Here is a 20,029-nt window from a genome sequence, read left to right on the forward strand (position 1 = left end):
TCTGTATTAAGACAATAAAAGACCTGAAATATTTCAGTTAGTGTGCAATGAATCTAAAATATATGAATGTTAAATTCCTGTAGGTGCCTCTGTGCATTGCATTGGGCATGGAATGCATGAAGCTTGCAAGCAGAGGTTTATGTGCTCATTTATTCAACTATTAAGGTGGTGGATCCCTGTGTGGTCATGCCGGCAGAATTTTATTAATTTGCCGTTATTCATTGTAGGAAAACATCTCTCAATTCTCTTGGTCGTTCCTCTATCTTCTCTGCTTAAGACGCTCTTAGGCTCACTAAAAGTCCTCCTCACTTCTCTCAACATTTCCTCACGTTAGGAGTTCTCTGAATGCCGAAGATGATTCATGAATAACTTTTATCTTACAGAGGGTAAATTCTAAGAAGAATCTTAGAATTTTAGAAATTCTAAGATTTTTCTTAGAGCGATGTCACGGTACCTTTAGTCTTAGGATTCTTTGTGAATACGGGCCCTGGTTTAGATTATTCAACCACACTAAATCTTCTAAAGCCTGAATTTGGTTTATGACCTGAAATTTGTTTTCAGGCTCTTCCAAGCCCCACTGATGTTGTTCTACTGTAGCTGGTCCTCCATCTTGCTGTAGATGTTTTTTGCTATTCCTCATTTTCCTTTTCAGTTCCTTTTGCACAGCTCTCAGCACCTCATTGTTTCCTGATCAAAAGGCTCTCTTATCCTTGAGGAAAACCTTTATTTCAGGGCTAATCCAGGGCTTGCTATTAGAGAAACACTGTACCTTCATAGTGGGTACAGTGTTGTCCCCACAGAACTTAAAGTAGTCTGTGATACTGTCAATGTCCTCCCCAAGAGGAGTATGGTTGGGCATCAAGTGTCGAGAATTGATTGAAAACTGGACTAACATTTCAAATATCCCAGAATAATTCAAATTTTTCAATTTCAATTTCAATTCCGCAGACCAGAGGAAACCGACCACTCAAAAGTCATCTTTACAAAGGAAGGCGCACAACCAACATGATTAAACATCAGAAATTAAACATCAGGAATCATGATTTCTCCAGTGCATTTAATACAATCCAACCTGATTTGCTTTGTCAGAAACTCCAGAAGACTCAGGTGGAGGCCTCAACAATCTCCTGGATCAAAGACTACCTAACAAACAGAACACAGTTTGTGAGACTGAAGGGTTGTGAGTCTAACCAGGTAGTCAGCAGCACAGGAGCACCACAGGGGACAGTACTCTCACCATTCCTTTTCACTCTGTACACCTCAGACTTCTAGTACAAGACAGACTCCTGTCATCTTCAGAAACACTCGGATGATTCTGCAGTCGTGGGGTGGATCTGAGATGGACAAGAAGCTGAGTACGGGAAGGTGGTGGACTACTTTGTGGCATGGTGTGGAAACAATCATCTCATTTTGAACGTGACTAAAACAAAGGAGATGGTTGTAGATTTTAAGAGAAACATGAAAAAATCAAAAACTATTTCTATCATGGGAGAAGAAGTGGAGGTGGTGGAGGAGTATAAAGACCTCGGTGTTCACCTGGACAACAGACTAGAGTGGATATGCAACTGTGAAGCCATCTACAAGAAGGGACAGAGCAGACTGTACTTCTTGAGGAAGTTTAGGTCCTTTGGTGTTTGCAGCAAGATCCTGCATATCTTCTATAAGTCTGTTGTGGAGAGTCTGATCTCTTCTGCCATCATCTGCTGGGGAAGCAGCATCAGAGCCAGGGACTTAAAAAAAAGCTCAACAAGCTGATAAAGAAGGCTGGCTCTGTTCTGGGGACTCCTCTGGAACCTCTGGAGATCATTGTGGAAAGACGGATTCTTCATATAATGAAGAACATTATGGAGAACCCTGAGCATCCTCTACATGAGACTGTCCTACAACAACAGAGTGTCTTCAGTCAGAGGCTTCTTCAGATCTGCTGTAAGACGGAGCGCTACACGAGATCCTTCCTGCCCACAGCCATCAGCATCTACAACGGCTCTTTGAGGAAACCTTCATAATATGAGCTATAACAACATTTAATTTCCCTTTGGGATTATTAAAGTATTTTTGAATTGAATTGAATGATGTAGAAGTAGAGTGTCCTGTCTTTGACGCGCTGCGCAGGCGTTACATTGGCTTTCCTCAGCCTCTGACACTCAACCTAGCACCGCACAGCAGTCAGAATCAGGCAAGTAAAACAATAAAACACATCTTATACCAATATAAAGACAGCTTACAAGTTATACTCAACCTAAAATGGTGGGTCATTTTACAAGCAAATACCCAGCTAATTTTGTATAGATAACCTAAAATTGCTAAAATAAGCCAGGCTGTTGACCAGACGATGTGCTACTCCATTATGTCTGAAAACCATGCTGAACAAAAAGTTTATCCTTTGCTGCCAGATCTCACTTTCTCATATTTATGCATGCAGGCTTCTTCTACACCCAGTGAACGTGCAGGAGACACTATCTGTACAAAACACTGCATGAGAAGACAGATATAATCATCTTCAACAAAAACTGTTTCTGATTTTATACTGTATCTGCCTCTAATCTGGATTGGGTTGTACAAGTTGTTCGTTTTTGTTCATTTGATATTCTTTACCAGGTTAGCTAATCAGTGCAAGCTCATTAATATGCTTAAGTATCTGCAGCATCAGACACTGGATATGTGTAAATTTGTTTAATGAGGTTTTCAAAAATAAAGCTCTCTTGTGGAAGTGTACCCCTGTGAAAGGAAAATTCATAACATTTATATTCAACTTCAAAGGTTTGATGAACTTGAATATAAATTTCAATTGTTGTTGAAAATAACCCTGTGAGAAATTTATTGTGAATTTCATAAATGCTAAAAAGTTCTTAGAATTATAATTCATAGAGAAGTTCAAAGTATTTAATGTAGAAAGAACTCTGCTTAGCTAGCTCATTTAAACCATGTTAACCTTTTTGCCTCTGCCTTTTAAAAGAATCTGAATCGGGCATTTGGTAGGAACCGGAATTGAAACAAGGAATCGGAATCATTAATTTTCAAACAACGCTCAACCCTAATAAGGAACACAGTCTACACAGTCATCTGAGTATTTCTGCAGAGGACGGGACTGAAAATTTGAGGTGTACAGAGTGAAAAGGAATAGTGACAGTACAATTCCCTGTGGTGCTCCTGTACTGCAGACAACCTGGTCAGATACGTAATATTTTCACTTTGTTTTCTGGATCATATTAAATGCACTGAAGAAAACAGGAACACGGTCCACACACTGTGTGTGTCGCCTGCTTTGTCCAGAAGACAGGTTAAAGCAGGTGTATGATCGCATCTTCAACTCCAACCCTACAATGATAAACAAACTGTAGTCGGTCCTGAAAGGTACTGGTTTGCTGACTCAGGTGGGCCAAAAGGAGTGTCTTCTGTACTATCATGATGTGTGATGTCAGGGCAACAGGTCAAAAGCCATTGAGGATGGTTTAGCTTTCTTTAGCATGGAAACAAGACAGGATATCTTGCACAGCACTAAAACCTAAGGTTGGTGAGATTCTGCAGAATCCCACAGAGCTGCTCTGCACAGGTCTTGAGGACCTGCAGCATGTTCCAGTTCAGTGTGGCGTCAGGGACATGGTCCTGCAGAAACGTCTTAGTGAAACATATAATACCGCATTCCCAAAACTCTGGTCGTTGTCAGCACTTGAAGTTCATCTATTCTGTTTGCCATAGATGGTTTGAACTTCCTCCTTTGTTCTCTCCAATTAGTTTTGCTCTGCATTGACAATGTTTCCTCTTAAACTCATCAGGGATTTGGGGTTGGAGTTGAGGTATTATTTGAGCTTTTGAGATTTCAATAAGCTGCTCATTGTAAAGAATTGTCCTGTTGGTATTGTTCTCTGTCATAACAACAGTCCAAAAAAAAAAAAAAAACAGGCAGTAGTAGTAAAAAAAGAAAATCTTCAAGAAAATCAGTATTTCAACCAGAGAATGTGGAACACTTGCATTTAGAGTGCTTAACAAATGATGAATAAACTCTAAATGTAGCTGACTGAGTACATTATCTACTTCTATTACAGGTCCTTCTCAAAATATTAGCATATTGTGATAAAGTTCATTATTTTCCATAATGTCATGATGAAAATTTAACATTCATATATTTTAGATTCATTGCACACTAACTGAAATATTTCAGGTCTTTTATTGTCTTAATACGGATGATTTTGGCATAAATCTCATGAAAACGCAAAATTCCTATCTCACAAAATTAGCATATCATTAAAAGGGTCTCTAAACGAGCTATGAACCTAATCATCTGAATCAACGAGTTAACTCTAAACACCTGCAAAAGATTCCTGAGGCCTTTAAAACTCCCAGCCTGGTTCATCACTCAAAACTCCAATCATGGGTAAGACTGCCGACCTGACTGCTGTCCAGAAGGCCACTATTGACACCCTCAAGCAAGAGGGTAAGACACAGAAAGACATTTCTGAACGAATAGGCTGTTCCCAGAGTGCTGTATCAAGGCACCTCAGTGGGAAGTCTGTGGGAAGGAAAAAGTGTGGCAGAAAACGCTGCACAACGAGAAGAGGTGACCGGACCCTGAGGAAGATTGTGGAGAAGGGCCGATTCCAGACCTTGGGGGACCTGCGGAAGCAGTGGACTGAGTCTGGAGTAGAAACATCCAGAGCCACCGTGCACAGGCGTGTGCAGGAAATGGGCTACAGGTGCCGCATTCCCCAGACCTGGGCTACAGAGAAGCAGCACTGGACTGTTGCTCAGTGGTCCAAAGTACGTTTTTCAGATGAAAGCAAATTCTGCATGTCATTCAGAAATCAAGGTGCCAGAGTCTGGAGGAAGACTGGGGAGAAGGAAATGCCAAAATGCCAGAAGTCCAGTGTCAAGTACCCACAGTCAGTGATGGTCTGGGGTGCCGTGTCAGCTGCTGGTGTTGGTCCACTGTGTTTTATCAAGGGCAGGGTCAATGCAGCTAGCTATCAGGAGATTTTGGAGCACTTCATGCTTCCATCTGCTGAAAAGCTTTATGGAGATGAAGATTTCATTTTTCAGCACGACCTGGCACCTGCTCACAGTGCCAAAACCACTGGTAAATGGTTTACTGACCATGGTATCACTGTGCTCAATTGGCCTGCCAACTCTCCTGACCTGAACCCCATAGAGAATCTGTGGGATATTGTGAAGAGAACGTTGAGAGACTCAAGACCCAACACTCTGGATGAGCTAAAGGCCGCTATCGAAGCATCCTGGGCCTCCATAAGACCTCAGCAGTGCCACAGGCTGATTGCCTCCATGCCACGCCGCATTGAAGCAGTCATTTCTGCAAAAGGATTCCTGACCAAGTATTGAGTGCATAACTGTACATGATTATTTGAAGGTTGACGTTTTTTGTATTAAAAACACTTTTCTTTTATTGGTCGGATGAAATATGCTAATTTTGTGAGATAGGAATTTTGGGTTTTCATGAGCTGTATGCCAAAATCATCCGTATTAAGACAATAAAAGACTTGAAATATTTCAGTTAGTGTGCAATGAATCTAAAATATATGAATGTTAAATTTTCATCATTACATTATGGAAAATAATGAACTTTATCACAATATGCTAATATTTTGAGAAGGACCTGTATATGTTGCTCACCATCTGAAGAACAAGCTAATGGAAAACGGTGCTCTAAAATGTTCAACTTTTCTCCTCCTACAACTGTGCTTCAGTAAAATGCTAAAGGCACAGACATAAAGAAGGCAAATACAAGTGTTACTCAAAGTGCAGAATCATCACATCTGATCTTCAGTAAAGTATATTACCATGACCCTACCTTAAAGACCACTTTATCCAAGTCCACTATCATTTTATGGAGATTCTCCTCTGCTGCTAAAATCAGCGGCTGTGCAGCTGCAATCTTCAGCTCTTTGGACTTGGCAATCACTGATTTTAGATTTTCCAGGGCTTTACTGCAATAGACAGAAAGTGAATGTGAAGGCTTAGTTAACTGTCCAAACTCCGGAAAAAAATTTACATCCCTCACAGACAGCAAATATGTTATATTCTACCTAATACTGCATAACATTGAAACAAAATAAAGTGTATGTGTTGGATTCAGCTCAGCAGGCTTAGAAGTCTATACACTGAATATGTGTCTCTTACTTGGCTTTGAACAGAGCAGATTTGGCGTCATTCACAGAAGTTGTTCTGTCTGCGAGAGCAGCTTCTAGATCTTTCCACTGGGTTGACTTCTCCTCAGATGGAGCCTGGATTTATTAAAACATGAAATTCAGCATGTGAAAAAAATCATTCCACAGCAAGAGCTATGTGCCATGTTTAAAGTGAAGGGATTAATTACTTTCCCAGTGAAAAAGAAAAAAATGATTTTATTGGAACTTTTAGCTGTGATAGTTCAATTCAATTCAGTTTTATTTATGTAGCTCCAATTCACAACACATGTCGTCTCAAGGCTCTTCACAAAGGGTCAGGAATGGTGCGGGGTTGTTGGGGAGGTTAGATTAAACTACTGAGAGTTAAGAGTTTGGACATTTTAGAATGGGCTATGTGTACGGGCACTAGGTAAAATAATAAACTGATAAAGTTTGTCCATCTAGAGCCCACTGATGGTCATTGTTATACTAAAAAACACCAGGATTGGGGTACCTCTCTGTCAGATTGACCATAACCATTGGAAAAGAGAAGGGGTCATACAGGTAGCAGAAATGGGGGGTGTGTTTGCACCTCAACCATAACTGAGCTGGTTTAGGCTAAACCTGACTCCCCCTTACTCCAACCAACAGGGAGGGAGGAAGACGGAGGTAAAAAATAATTGGAGAGTGGTGTTTCCTGTTGCATTGTGTGAAAGGTAGGTAACTTTAAAATGGGTTAAACCAATTCACTCGAATCATATAGATTTCAAGTCAGGTACATACATTCCAATTAGTCCTAACAATTGAACAGTTCAGTCAGATTCAGTTATTTATTCAAATTGGATAAAAAGTTTTTCTATCTAAGGAAACCCAGCAGATTGCATCCAGTCAGTGACTTGCAGCATTCACTCCTCTTGGATGAGCATGTAGAGACAGTGGACAGTCACTGGCGTTGACTTTGCAGCAATCCCTCATACTGAGCATGCATGTAGCGACAGTGGAGAGGAAAAACTCCCTTTTAACAGGAAGAAACCTCCAGAAGAACCAGAACCAGGCTCAGTGTGAGTGGCCATCTGCCACGACCGACTGGGGGTTTAAGAGAACAGAGCAGAGACACAAAGAGAACAAAGAAGCACAGATCCAGGAGTACTTTCTATGGGAAGGAAAAGTAAATGTTAATGGATGTAGCTCCTTTAGTCATTTCATCTAGAAAGAAAGAACAGATAAACTCTGATCCAGTATTCAAGGTTAGAGTCTGAAAGAGAACACAGAGTTAGTCACAGTAGAAGCTCAGTCAGTAGCCATGTCTAGGAGAGAGAAAGGGTTAAACACTGAAATACAGGGCCATGTGGATCATAAGTAGAAGGTGAACATTAAGTTGTTGCCAGCAGAAGCTCGGACGATGCCCCTCTCCAGAAAGATGTCACAGGTAGATACAGAGTCAGGCCAGGTGTAGCTTCTAGGAAGAGAAAAGAAAGAGAACAAAGTTAAAAGCTGAAATAACAGCAAATAATGCAAAATTGGAGAGTAGTGTGAGAATGTAGCAAAGAGAGTAAAAGTGGGTTATTATGTCCTCCAGCATCCTAAGCCTATAGCAGCATAACTACAGAGATAGCTCAGGATAACCTAAGCCACTCTAACTATAAGCTTTACCAAAAAGGAAGGTTTTAAGCCTAGTCTTAAAAGTAGACAGGGTGTCTGCCTCACGGACTAAAACTGGGAGCTGGTTCCACAGGAGAGGAGCCTGATAACTAAAGGATCTGCCTCCCATTCTACTTCTAGAGACTCTAGGAACCACCAGTAAACCTGCAGTCTGAGAATGAAGTGCTCTGTTAGGAACATATGGACCAATCAGATCTTTGATGTATGATGGAGCTAGATCATTAAGGACTTTATATGTGAGAAGGAGAATTATAACAGGGAGCCAATGAAGGGAAGCTAAAATAGGAGAAATATGATCTCTCTTTTTAATTTTCATCAGAACTCTTGCTGCAGCATTTTGAATCAGCTGAAGGCTTTTAACTGCATTTTGTGGACATCCTGATGGTAAAGAATTACAATAGTCCAGCCTTGAAGTAACAAATGCATGGACTAGTTTTTCAGCGTCACTCCTGGACAGGATATTTCTAATTTTGGCAATGTTCCGGAGGTGGAAGAAGGAAATCCTAGAAACCTGTTTAATATGGGATTTAAATGACATGTCCTGGTCAAAAGTAACACCAAGGTTTTTTACTTTATTATCAGAGGTCAATTTAATGTCATTCAGGTTAAGTGATTGACTAAGCAGTTTCTTTTTTAAAGACTCCGGTCCAAAGACAACAACTTCTGTATTGTCTAAAATTTAGAAGCAGAAAATGTAAAGTCATCCAAGTTTTTGAGTCTTCAAGACATGCTTGTAGTCTATCTAACTGGTTGGGCTCATCAGGATTCATGGATAAGTAAAGCTGTGTATCATCAGCGTAACAGTGAAAATTTATTCTATGCTGCCTGATAATTTGACCTATTGGAAGCATATATAGTAAAGAGAATTGGCCCAAGTACTGAACCCTGTGGTACTCCACCATTAACCCTGGAGTTTAAAGATGATTTATCATTTACATGAACAAACTGGAATCTGTCAAACAAATAAGATTTAAACCAGCCTAGCACTGTTCCCCTGATCCCTACAGCATATTCCAGCCTTTCTAAGAGAATATTATAATCGACTGGATCAAATGCAGCACTGAGATCTAACAGAACCAGAACAGACACAAGTCCATTATCTGAGGCCATAAGAATATCATTAGTGACTTTCAGCAGAGTTGTTTCAGTGCTATGATGAGCTCTGAAACCTGACTGAAACTCTTCAAACAGGTCATTGCTGTGTAAATGCTCACACATTTGATTAGCAACTATTTTCTCAAGAATTTTAGATAAGAACAGAAGATTGGATATAGGTCTGTAATTTATTAAATCATCTTGATCGAGCGAAGGTTTCTTAAGTAAAGGTTTAATTACAGCTACCTTAAAAGCCTGTGGTTCTGATCCATTTACTAAGGATAGATTAATCATATCTAAAATAGAGCTGGTAATCAGAGGGAACACTTCCTTAAATAATTTGGTTGGGATTGGGTCTAACATACAAGTTGAAGGTTTAGATGAAGCTAATATTTCTGATAACTCAGGAAGCTCCACTGGATCAAAACAGTCCAAACACAGATCAGGTTCTACAGTTACTTCCAATGTTGTCTCACTTGCTGAGGATGAAGTACTCATCTACGGGAGTATGTCAAAGATTTTATTTTTAATAGAGTCAATTTTATTTAGGAAGAATCCCATAAAGTCATGACTGCTGAGAGCTAAGGGAATGGATGGCTCAACAGAGCTATGACTCTGTGTAAGTTTAGCAACTCAACTAAAGAGAAACCTAGGATTATTCTTGTTCTCTTCGATTAATGATGAGAAATAAGCTGTTCTGGCTTGGCGAAGCGTCTTTTTATATAACAGTAGGCTATTTTTCCAGATTAAGTAAGAATCCTCTAGGTGTGTAGAGCGTCAAATTTTCTAACATTGTGCTTTAAAGTACGCAGCTCTGAATTAAACCAGGGAGCCAGCCTCCTATGAATAATGACCTTCTTTTTCAAGGGGGCTGCATTGTCTAATGTACCACGCAATGATGAAGTAACACTATGAACAAGAGAATCAATTTGTGAAGGGGAAGAAACACAATTATTGCCCTCCACTGTGTTTTTCTGTGATAATGAGGAAATTAAAAGTGGAACAGATTCTTTAAAGGTTGTTACAGCATTGTCTGATAATATGTCAGCACAAGGTCCAGAGAATGAAGACAAAGGTGGGTAGGTTTGTTAATGTTTTGAGCAAAGCCAAATGAGTCTAAGATAGCATTAAAGGCTATATTTAGGCTATCGCTTTCAGTGTCAACATGAATGTTAAAATCCCCCACTATAATAACCTTATCTGTGTTTAACACTAAATCAGATAAAAGGTCTGAAAACGGATCTAAAAATTGAGAGTAAGGGCCTGGTGGACGGTACAAAACAACAAACAGAAGTGGTTTTAGTGCTTTGCAATTAGGATGAGGAAAACTAAGGATTAAATATTCAAAAGAGTTGTTGCTATTGATTGGTCTGGGACTAGTCAATAAATCGAACTGAAAGATGGTTGCTACTCCTCCTCCTCGCCCAGTATTTCGAGGAATGTGAAAATTTAAATAATTAGTAGGAGTTGACTCATTTATAGTAACATAATCCTCTTGCTGCAGCCAGGTTTCTGTGAGGCAAAATAAATCAATGTGATTGTCACAAATCAAGTCACTAACTAGCAAAGTATTTGAAGAGAGAGATTTTATGTTCAGTAAGCCACATTTAATTGTTTTATTTTTCTGTTTGGTCTGAGTTGTGTTTATTTTTATGAGATTTTGGATTATTTTTTTATCTATTCAATTTTGGCCATTTTAAGGGTAATGGGTGGGTAGCAGTACAGAAGCTGCAGAGAGGAGTGTTAAACTACGACCCTGCTTCCTGGTCTGAACCCTGGGTTGTCAGAGTTTTGGAGAACTAATAAATTTGGCCAGATTCCTAGAAAGAAGAGCTGCTCCATCCAAAATGGGATGGATGCCGGATCAGACCAGGTTTTCCCCAAAATATTTGCCAATTATCAATGTAGCCCACATTGTTTTCTGGACACCACCTAGACACCCAGCGGTTGAATGACAGCATGCGGCTAAACATGTCATCACTGGTCAGATCGAGGAGGGGACCAGAGAAAATTACGGAGTCCAGCATTGTTTTGGCAAACTTACACACCGAAGCAACACTAACTTTGGTGACCTCCGATTGGGTAAACGGGTGTCATTACCACCAGCGTGAATAACAGCCTTACTGTATTTATTCTGATCCTTAGCCAGCAGTTTCAGGTAGGATTTGATGTTCTGGCCCCTGGCAGGCATTTGACTATGGTCGCTGGTGTCTCTAGTGCCACGTTTCTGACTATGGAGCTGCCAATTACCAGAGTTGGCTTCTCAGCTGGTGTGTCACTGAGCGGGGAAAATCTGTTAGAAACGCAGACGGGTTGGTGGTGACCTGTGGGGTGGGATCTAGGACTATGCTTTCTACGTAGCGTCACCCAGCCGGCCTGAGGCCTCAGGGTCACCTTGTGTAGCATTTTTACCAATTTGCTACATTTACGACCTTCAAAAACATTTTTAGAGACTTTTTTATTTCCCACAAACAAAATTAGTGTGTTAACAAATAATAAAATATACTACAAAGTAAAGAAAGAACCTTCATTGGTCATTGACATTCTGTGCAGCTATTTGACTGACATTTGGTCAGAACTGACTCGTCGTTTTCTTATTTGCAACCAACAAGATAAGATCTTTGGTAGAAGCTAATATTTAAGTCCTGGAGGGCGTTGCAGGAATTTTAACAAAGGTTAGGTCACAGACTGCATTCAGCTTCAAAAGTAACAATGGTAACAAAAACTGGAGCAACCGCCTTGTGCTCTGGTTAATGTATTTTCTACTGGAGACCAGGCAGTTGTCTGACTCAAGCTTGTACAGGAACACAACCAGTCACAAAAACATCATTATCAGAATCACTCCATAGTTTTGTACTCAGATGAGTCAGTACCTCTTTCTCCATAGCTTCCTTCAGCTTGTGAGTGTGCTGAGTGATTGCCTGCAGAGCTGCCTCCTGCGCTCCAATAGCCTGCAGTGTAGCCTTAGCAGAGCCTCCCAGTGAGTCCTCCAGACTGGCTGATACGGCTGCAAAAAAACAGATGCATGTTGCTGAATTGAAGGGCCCACATGGCATTTTAGATTTCAAGGTGTCAAAGTCAGGTCACTAATCTCTACCTTGGTGTGATTTCCTCTGGCTCTCTGGTTTAGTCTCGTGTTGTATCAAACTTCAGATAAACAAACAGGGTGTGTATGAGCTCCTCTTATTCTTTGCTATTAGCCTCAAGGTGAAATAAATAGTTAACCTTGTGTGTTGATTGTTGGGACTCCAGCCATGGGTTACAACATTAAAGCCCAGTAAGAACGTTTCTGGAACTTTCAAAATAAATCGCATTAACCTTCCAGCACAGCCAGGACCAGGAGTAACAGCAGATGTCCCGTGACATCACTGTTTGAATAAAAACACCACTTTGCAACAAACTGACCTCTTCCACGCAGGTCCCTAGCGGAACTGGAAGGAGAGACACTGCGCGCTGTCTCTTTGCTGGCAAACAGACATAACTCTTCAAACTGGATCCAAGAGTGTCATACGATCACGGGATCATATGCACAAACTTAAGTAGGAATGAATTGTGTATCCGGTGTTGTGGAATTTTTACTGCAAGAATTTCCATCACACTGGTATTCATTCATGAACGGGGTAATTAAGGTGCAAGCGTGGCTTGACTTTTCTCTCAAACTGTGTTCCATGGAGTTCCCAGGAGAGACCCTGTTTCTACAACGCTGAGTGGAGCAGTTTTTAGCGGTCTAAAGGAAGGACAATGGGACCGCATCACCGTGGCTACAGCAATAACGTGCAGTTCAGCAGGCCAGCAGAACGAACAGAACGAGCAAGCAGAATGATATATTCTAAACATTTTTCGTTTTATGACTTGCTTTTGTTTGTGTTGAAAACTCATCTATCTTAGTTCTAGCAGATTAGCTGTTAAGCACGTGCTCAGTTTATGTGTTCTTTGTTTGTGTCTTTAAAGTTAAGACAAACTTTATTTAAAGGGTGATTTTTAAACACAAAAGATCGGCCATAACGCGCCATCCACGCTTATGCATTTTAACCCTTTTATTAACGGCATTTTAAAGGTATGTGTTTGATTAGCTACAAGTTTCTTTTGTTAGCTCCAACCGCTAACAGCTAAGAACATGTACTTGTCTAGTAAGAGTCAGTTAAAGTCATTTACCCAAACAGGTTAGTTTTCAATCTAGGAAATAATATTTCCCTAAATACTATTTTACTAAACTTGATAACTAATTAAACACCATTAAGCCCCATTTATCCAGAAAGGGTTAGTTCTTATTCAAAATAATATTTCCTTAAATATTTTACTATTTCCTTAATATTTCTTAAAAAATTATTTTAATAAATAAAGGCAGCTAATTAAACACCTTTGCGAATTGGTCATCCAGAAAGTTGGCTATATTCAGCAAATCATTCTTTAAAACATTATTTTATTAAAATAATGTTTTATCTGATCTTGCATTGTGAATGGTTGTTTGAAGGTATACCAATTATTGCCCAAGTTAGTTCTAAGACTAACTGAACTTCATTTCCAGATTCTTCAAGATAATCCTTGGTTCTCAAACATAAACATTGCATGGTAATGTTGCATCACTCTTTTGGTCATAATTTTCAATCATCTTTAATCAACTTGTTTATATTGTAAAGCCCATTAGTCTTCCTTATTCTTTAATTTTGCTTGGTAGTTTAGTTGGATTGTTTTAGCATAGTAAAGATTTATTTGATTGAAATATGTTTGACTTTGAGTTGACTTATTTTTGTTAATAAATTCTTGTATTTTAAGAAATTGTGTGAATTCATTCCATGTGTGCAGAGTTTATGCTGTTCAATAATGTCAGAGCTCGTCTCACACCTTTCTATTTTGTCCTAATACCACTGCTTTATTGGGCTGGTATTCACAGGACAACCCTTAACATACTGAAATATTAGTTAATAAAATATTAAATATATTCATATTTATAATCACAACATGATATTGAGCCACTGATCTGGGTCTCGTAGACCTGCAGCATTTTGGGGCTTTATAGTTCAATGCAAACAATTTTTCTTTAAAATGCTCAACAAATGTTTACTTAATATAAACTACGCACAACACAAAAATTATATTGAGCTTTTATGCTTGTTAGATCATACTATGAGTGACAGAATAGGTTTCCATAACTACTCATTTTTAACTTCAGAAGAAATAGAACGCACTGAGGTCAGTTTATACAACCCAGGATGAGCACATACAGGAACCATGTGATTCTAGACAACACATCAGCCACACTGAACACTTTCGGTTTTTATAGCAGCCTGTACAGAGTTTTACATGTTATATGTGTGTTCAATATTTAAGGCATCTGGTTGCTGAGTGAAAAGCAAAATATTTTCTGGATGGAATCTGGGAAGAGAAACACTGTAGAAGGTCTGATGTCTTGCAAATGAGCACTGGTTGCATACTTTAATCTTTCGATTGCTTATTATATTCAAATTCAAAAATACTTTATTAATCCCAAAGGGAAATTAAATGTTGTAGCTCATTATGTAGGTTTCTTCAAAGAGCCATTATAGATGCTGATGGCTGTGGGCAGGAAGGATCTCGTGTAGCGCTCCGTCTTATAGCACTTCTGAAGAAGCATCTGACTGAAGACACTCTGTTGTTGTAGGACAGTCTCATGAAGAGGATGCTCAGGGTTCTCCATAATGTTCTTTATTTTATGAAGAATCCTTCTTTGCACAATGATCTTCAGAGTTTCCAGAGGAGTCCCCAGAACAGAACCAGCCTTCTTTATCAGCTTGTTGACCTTTTTTAAGTCCCTGACTCTGATGCTGCTTCCCCAGCAGATGATGGCAGAAGAGATCAGACTCTCCACAACAGACTTATAGAAGATATGCAGCATCTTGCTGCAAACACAAAAGGACCTAAATGCTACCTCAAGAAGTACAGTCTGCTCTGTCCCTTCTTGTAGACAGCTTCACAGTTGCATCTCCACTCTAGTCTGTTGTCCAGGTGAACACCGAGGTATTTATACTCCTCCACCACCTCCACTTCTTCTCCCATGATGAAAATAGTTTTTGACTTATTCCCATTTCTCTTCAAATCTGCAATCATACCCTGTGTTTTAGTCACGTTCATAGATGATTGTTTCCACACCGTGCCACAAAGTGGTCCACCACCTTCCTGTACTAATTTTCTTGTCCATCTCTGATCCACCCCACAACTGTAGAATCATATGAGTATTACTGCAGGTAACAGGAGTCTGTCTTGTACTGGACGTCTGAGGTGTACAGAGTGTAGAGGAATGGTGAGAGTACAGTCCCCTGTGGTGCTCCTGTGCTGCTGACTACCTGGTTAGACTCACAACCCTTCAGTCTCACAAACTGTGATCTGTTTGTCAGGTAGTCTTTGATCCAGGAGATTGTTGAGGCCTCCACCTGAGTCTTCTGGAGTTTCTGACAAAGCAAATCAGGTTGGATTGTGTTAAACGCACTGGAGAAATCAAAGAACATGATCCTCACAGTGCTGCTGGCTTTGTCCAGATGACAGTGGGTTTGTTGAAGCAGGTGTATGATGGCATCATCAACTCCAACTCCACAGCGATAAGCAAACTGAATGAGGTCCTGATAGTTTACTGTTTGCTTACTCAGGTGGGCCAACAGGAGTCTCTCTATGACCTTCATGATGTGAGATGTCAGGGCAACAGGTCTATAGTCATTGAGGACTGATGGGTGAGTTTTCTTTGGTACCGGAACAAGACAGGAGGTCTTCCACAACACCGGAACCTTCTTCTGGGCCAGAATAAGATTGAAGAGGTGCTGCAGAATCCCACAGAGCTGCTCTGCACAGGCCTTCAGGACTCTAGGGCTGACATGATCTGGACCTGCAGCCTTATTCCTATTCAGTCTCTCCAGTTGCATCGTCACCTGGTGGAAGGGGGAGGCAAAGGGAGCATCAGCATCTTCTGATATGGTTGAAGGCAAACATGTAGAAGCAGAAGGGTACATGGTTGAGGTGGAAGATAATACATTTGAGGTGAGACAGAAAAGCTTTGGGTCAAAGGAGGGTGGAGGTTCTGTTTGGCTGTGAGCAAGAGAGGAGGATGCTGAGCTTGTTTCTGAACTGAACCTATTGAAGAATGTGTTCAGTTCATTGGCTCTGTCCAGACCTCCATCTGTCTGATCATCCTTCTGCATGAAGCCTGTGATCTTCTTCATCCCTGTCCACACATCTCTGATATTGTTTTGCTGGAGCTTGCTCTCCAGCTTCTTCTTGTACACCTCCTTGTTGTCTCTTATCTCGACTTTAAGTTGCTTCTGTAAACTCCTCAATAATTCTCTGTCTCCCTCTCTGAAGGCTCTTTTTTTCTTGTTAAGCAGGTCCTTCAGGTGACTGGTGATCCAGGGTTTGTTATTGGGGAAGCATCTTACGGTTCTGGTGGGGATGATGTTATCCACACAGAAGTTTATATAGTCAGTTACACACTCAGTCATGGCATTGATGTCCTCTCCATGTGGCTGGCACAGTGCGTCCCAGTCTGTAGCCTCAAAGCAACCTTGCAGAGCTTCTTCAGCTTCCTGTGACCATTTTCTCACAGTCATCTTTATTACAGGTTGCCTCTGAACAAGGGGCTTATATTTCAAGCAGAGAAAAACAAGATTGTGATCTGATTTGCCTAGAGGAGGTCTTGCTGTAGAGATGTATGAGTCCTTGATATTTGCATAAAACAAATCCAATGTTTTGTTTTCTCTGGTAGAGCAGCTCACAAACGTTGGAAGTGCAGCAGAGAATGAAGCATGGTTAAAACCACCAGGTATTGCCACAAACACATTGGGGTGTTGTGTCTGTAGCTTAGCAACAACATAGCTGAAGGCATCACATGCAGTGTCGGCAACAGCGGAAGGTGGAACGTATATTTTTGCCAAAATAACACTGGTGAACTCTCTGGGTAAATAATATGGACGAAAACTTAATACCAACAGTTCAATATCTGGATTGCAGAGACGACACTTCACAGTAACATGTCCTGGATTACACCATCTGTTGTTCACAAGTACTGCCAGTCCACCTCCTTTACATTTGCCGCTTCTCTTTAAATCTGTCTGCTCGTATGGTTAGAAAGCCAGGCAGAGAGACGCTGGAATCGGGAATATGATCCTGCAGCCATGTCTCCGTAAAACACATAATACTGCATTCCCAGTACTCTGACTGGGTCCTTTGTAGGGCTTGGAGTTCATCCAACTTGTTTCCCAACGATCTCACATTGCCCACCAGAATTAACGGAAGAGATGGTTTGAATTTCCTCCTCTCTCTTCTCTTTGATCCTGCTCTGCATCCACGTAGTCTTCTTTTCAACTCATCTGGGATTTGGGGTTGCAGTTGATGTATTATTTGAGCTTTTGAGATATTAATCAGCTGCTCCCGGTTGTAAGAAACAACTCTGTTGCCATGGCAATGCATCATAACAAATGTCCAAAAATAGAAAGTATTATGAAAAATCCTTCCAGCTGCACAGCATTTGAAACCGGAGGACAGTCGTCCAGAAAAAAATCAACTGTATCCACCATAAGAGGAATTTAAGTTCCCAAAAAAGAATTAATCAGAATGAAAAGCAACAGAGCTACTCCAACCTGCTGCCACCTTGAGCAGCGGAATTCTAAATGGTAAATGGACTGAACTTATATAGCGCTTTTCCAGTCATACAGACCGCTCAAAGCGCTTTACACTAGCGCCACATTCACCCAATCGCACTCACTAACGCTCACACATTCATACACCGATACGCAGATCGGTAAGCAACTTGAGGTTAAGTGCCTTGCCCATGGGCACATCGACATATGGCAGGAGGAAGCTGGAATCGAACCCACAACCTTCTGATTGCAAGACGACTACTCTTCCTACTGAGCCACAGTCACCTCAATTCTAGAATTATTTCTAAAATCAATTAATTATTTCTACAATTATTTAATTATTTCTCGGGCAAGAAGGACCATTTTATTTCACCATTTTTACATCAATGTTTCTTCAGTTGCTATGTGCTCTTGGGCTTAGTTTGGTCATGGAGCCAACGAGTGGTGCTTTGGCTCATCTTCGCTTCGGATCTAGATGATCCCCAATCTAATCCTATTCTTAGAATTTTTATTCATAAACTTCATTCACTGCATCATCATCAAGAGCTATCTTTTCTCCAAAATCAATTTGAAGAGGTTCTACAGACCATCCTGATTGGTTGTAAAAAAGAACCACACTCGCAAAGATTTATTTGTTGTGTTCCGCCCCGTATTTTCAACTGGGATAGAAAATGAGAATATAAGGACTGTTTCCCATAAGACTGTGAGAGCAGTTGGTGTTTGTGCTTGAATTGGTGCTAAGCCGGTGCTAAGTTTGGAACCTTGTATTGAATTGAAAGGAGCAGAAACAACTGGAAAAATGAACTGAACTTGAGGGCACAGTTTAATAGCTAGGATCATATTGGAATGTATGTAATTGACTTTAAATATGTCTATATATCTGGAATGAACTGGCTGTAAATTTCTTTATATAAACTGGATGATTTTCTAACTGTGAAGTGCCTTCAGAAGGCATCCATTAGGGCGCTATATAGCTATACAGATAACTAAATAAAGCTGAAGGAGGACAGAACCTGCAGCTTCCACATTTTTATCAGTTGGTGATCTGGAGCCTCATGTACGAAGCGTACTTACGCACAAATACCTTGCGGAGGAATGTTTTACGCACAACTAGGCATGTACTAAAATGAACGTCGATTAAAAGTGCGCAGAAATCCACGCAAATTTTTGACCTACCGTGAAAATGTGCAGAAGCCATGCAAACTTTTTCAAATCGACAATAATAAACTACAAAGAACCAAAATTCACCTACGTAAATACACTAAAATAGGACTCCATTTAGTTTATTTAATTAATGGAGCATCAAACCTGATGATTTCTCATGATGTTTGAACTTTTATGGTTTAAACTAGAGCAATGAAACTGAATCACATTTAGGCTCAAACAATAACGTAACACACCTCAGAAAATGATGGGAACAACCTCAGTCGGATGTAAAACTTCCTCTGTTTTTGTCACCTGTAGATGGAAATGCGCATCAGTGTTTGCGCTTAGTATAAAATGCATGTGAATCATCTAAGGGGCACTTTCATTCTGACTGTAAAAGAAAACTGTGTCGGATCAGCAGGTTAATTCCTAACAAGTCAGGTCTGATTAGTCCTAAGGTGGACAAGCTGGAGACAATCACACATGTCTATAAACAGCTGCGTAAAGTTGCGTGTGGCTTATTGGTAAAAATTTAGATTGCCCAGGGCAATTATTTTGGAGTTCTGCACGGAGCTGGCCTCAGTATTACAGAGGGAACCCAGGAGGAACCGTGCGTCGGTGGTACCAGTTCAAGTTGTAACTACCCTGCCGTCCTTTCAACCAGAGCTTTTCTAAAGGGAGCTCACTGATAGGTTGGGTATTTAACAGTCATCCCTGAGCCGAGCCGTGCCAGCCATGGGATGGCCTCATCCGTAAGTGGCTCACATATCAAAAGCTTCCTAAACTGTAGTTCTCATTTGTAGCACAGAACTAATTTCTGAATGTAATCAGAGCTGTGCCTGCACTCAAACTGCTATAAGGGCACCAGCTGTAAGTGAAAATAGTTTTGTGAATAGAAATTTAATTCATTGTATGTGTTGCACATACAATGAATGATGCGCTAATGCGTCTCACAAAAGCAGTGGCACATTGGTCCCCTCAACTCATGATGCCTTATACTATAAAAATAATTAAAATTGATCTAATAATAATAATAATAATAATAACTAGAAACCTGCAAGCAGCTTTGAAGGCCCTCGCACCCCTCAGCGCAACTCGGGCTGTCGAGCGACCGCAGGAGCCTGGCATCGCCTCCTACACGCAACATACGATGACACCGCGTCACTTCAAGACGTCGCCAGTAGGTGGCACTTTGAGCAACATGTCATATGATCTTCGGTCAATCAGAGTTTCAGTCTGGCAAAAAGCATGAAACATTTCGAGTAAATCTGACCTTCCAGATGGAAGCTGCACTCGTTTGTTTGTGGGCGGTGCTAAAACGACATCATCAATTGACTGTGTCAAAATGTCCATCATTAACTCATGATCATGTATACTACATTTCAAGTGGATCCGATGATGTAT

General features: G+C 40.5%; 1 protein-coding gene across 2 annotated transcripts in view; it reads right to left on the bottom strand.

Moving 5' to 3' along the window:
- Nucleotides 1–20,029, bottom strand: part of immt (inner membrane protein, mitochondrial (mitofilin)) — an 84,841-nt gene that overhangs the window by 30,599 nt on the left and 34,213 nt on the right. For both annotated transcript variants that reach the window (XM_047353875.1, XM_047353874.1), the window contains exons 7-9: nt 11,750–11,883; nt 6,133–6,236; nt 5,804–5,939 (exon numbers count right to left, since the gene is read on the bottom strand). In XM_047353875.1, the coding sequence (XP_047209831.1) occupies nt 5,804–5,939; nt 6,133–6,236; nt 11,750–11,883 (374 nt within the window). The remainder of the gene's footprint in view (nt 1–5,803; nt 5,940–6,132; nt 6,237–11,749; nt 11,884–20,029) is intronic.

This window comes from Girardinichthys multiradiatus, chromosome 23 (genome assembly GCF_021462225.1).
Source record: "Girardinichthys multiradiatus isolate DD_20200921_A chromosome 23, DD_fGirMul_XY1, whole genome shotgun sequence".
Lineage (NCBI taxonomy): Eukaryota > Metazoa > Chordata > Actinopteri > Cyprinodontiformes > Goodeidae > Girardinichthys > Girardinichthys multiradiatus.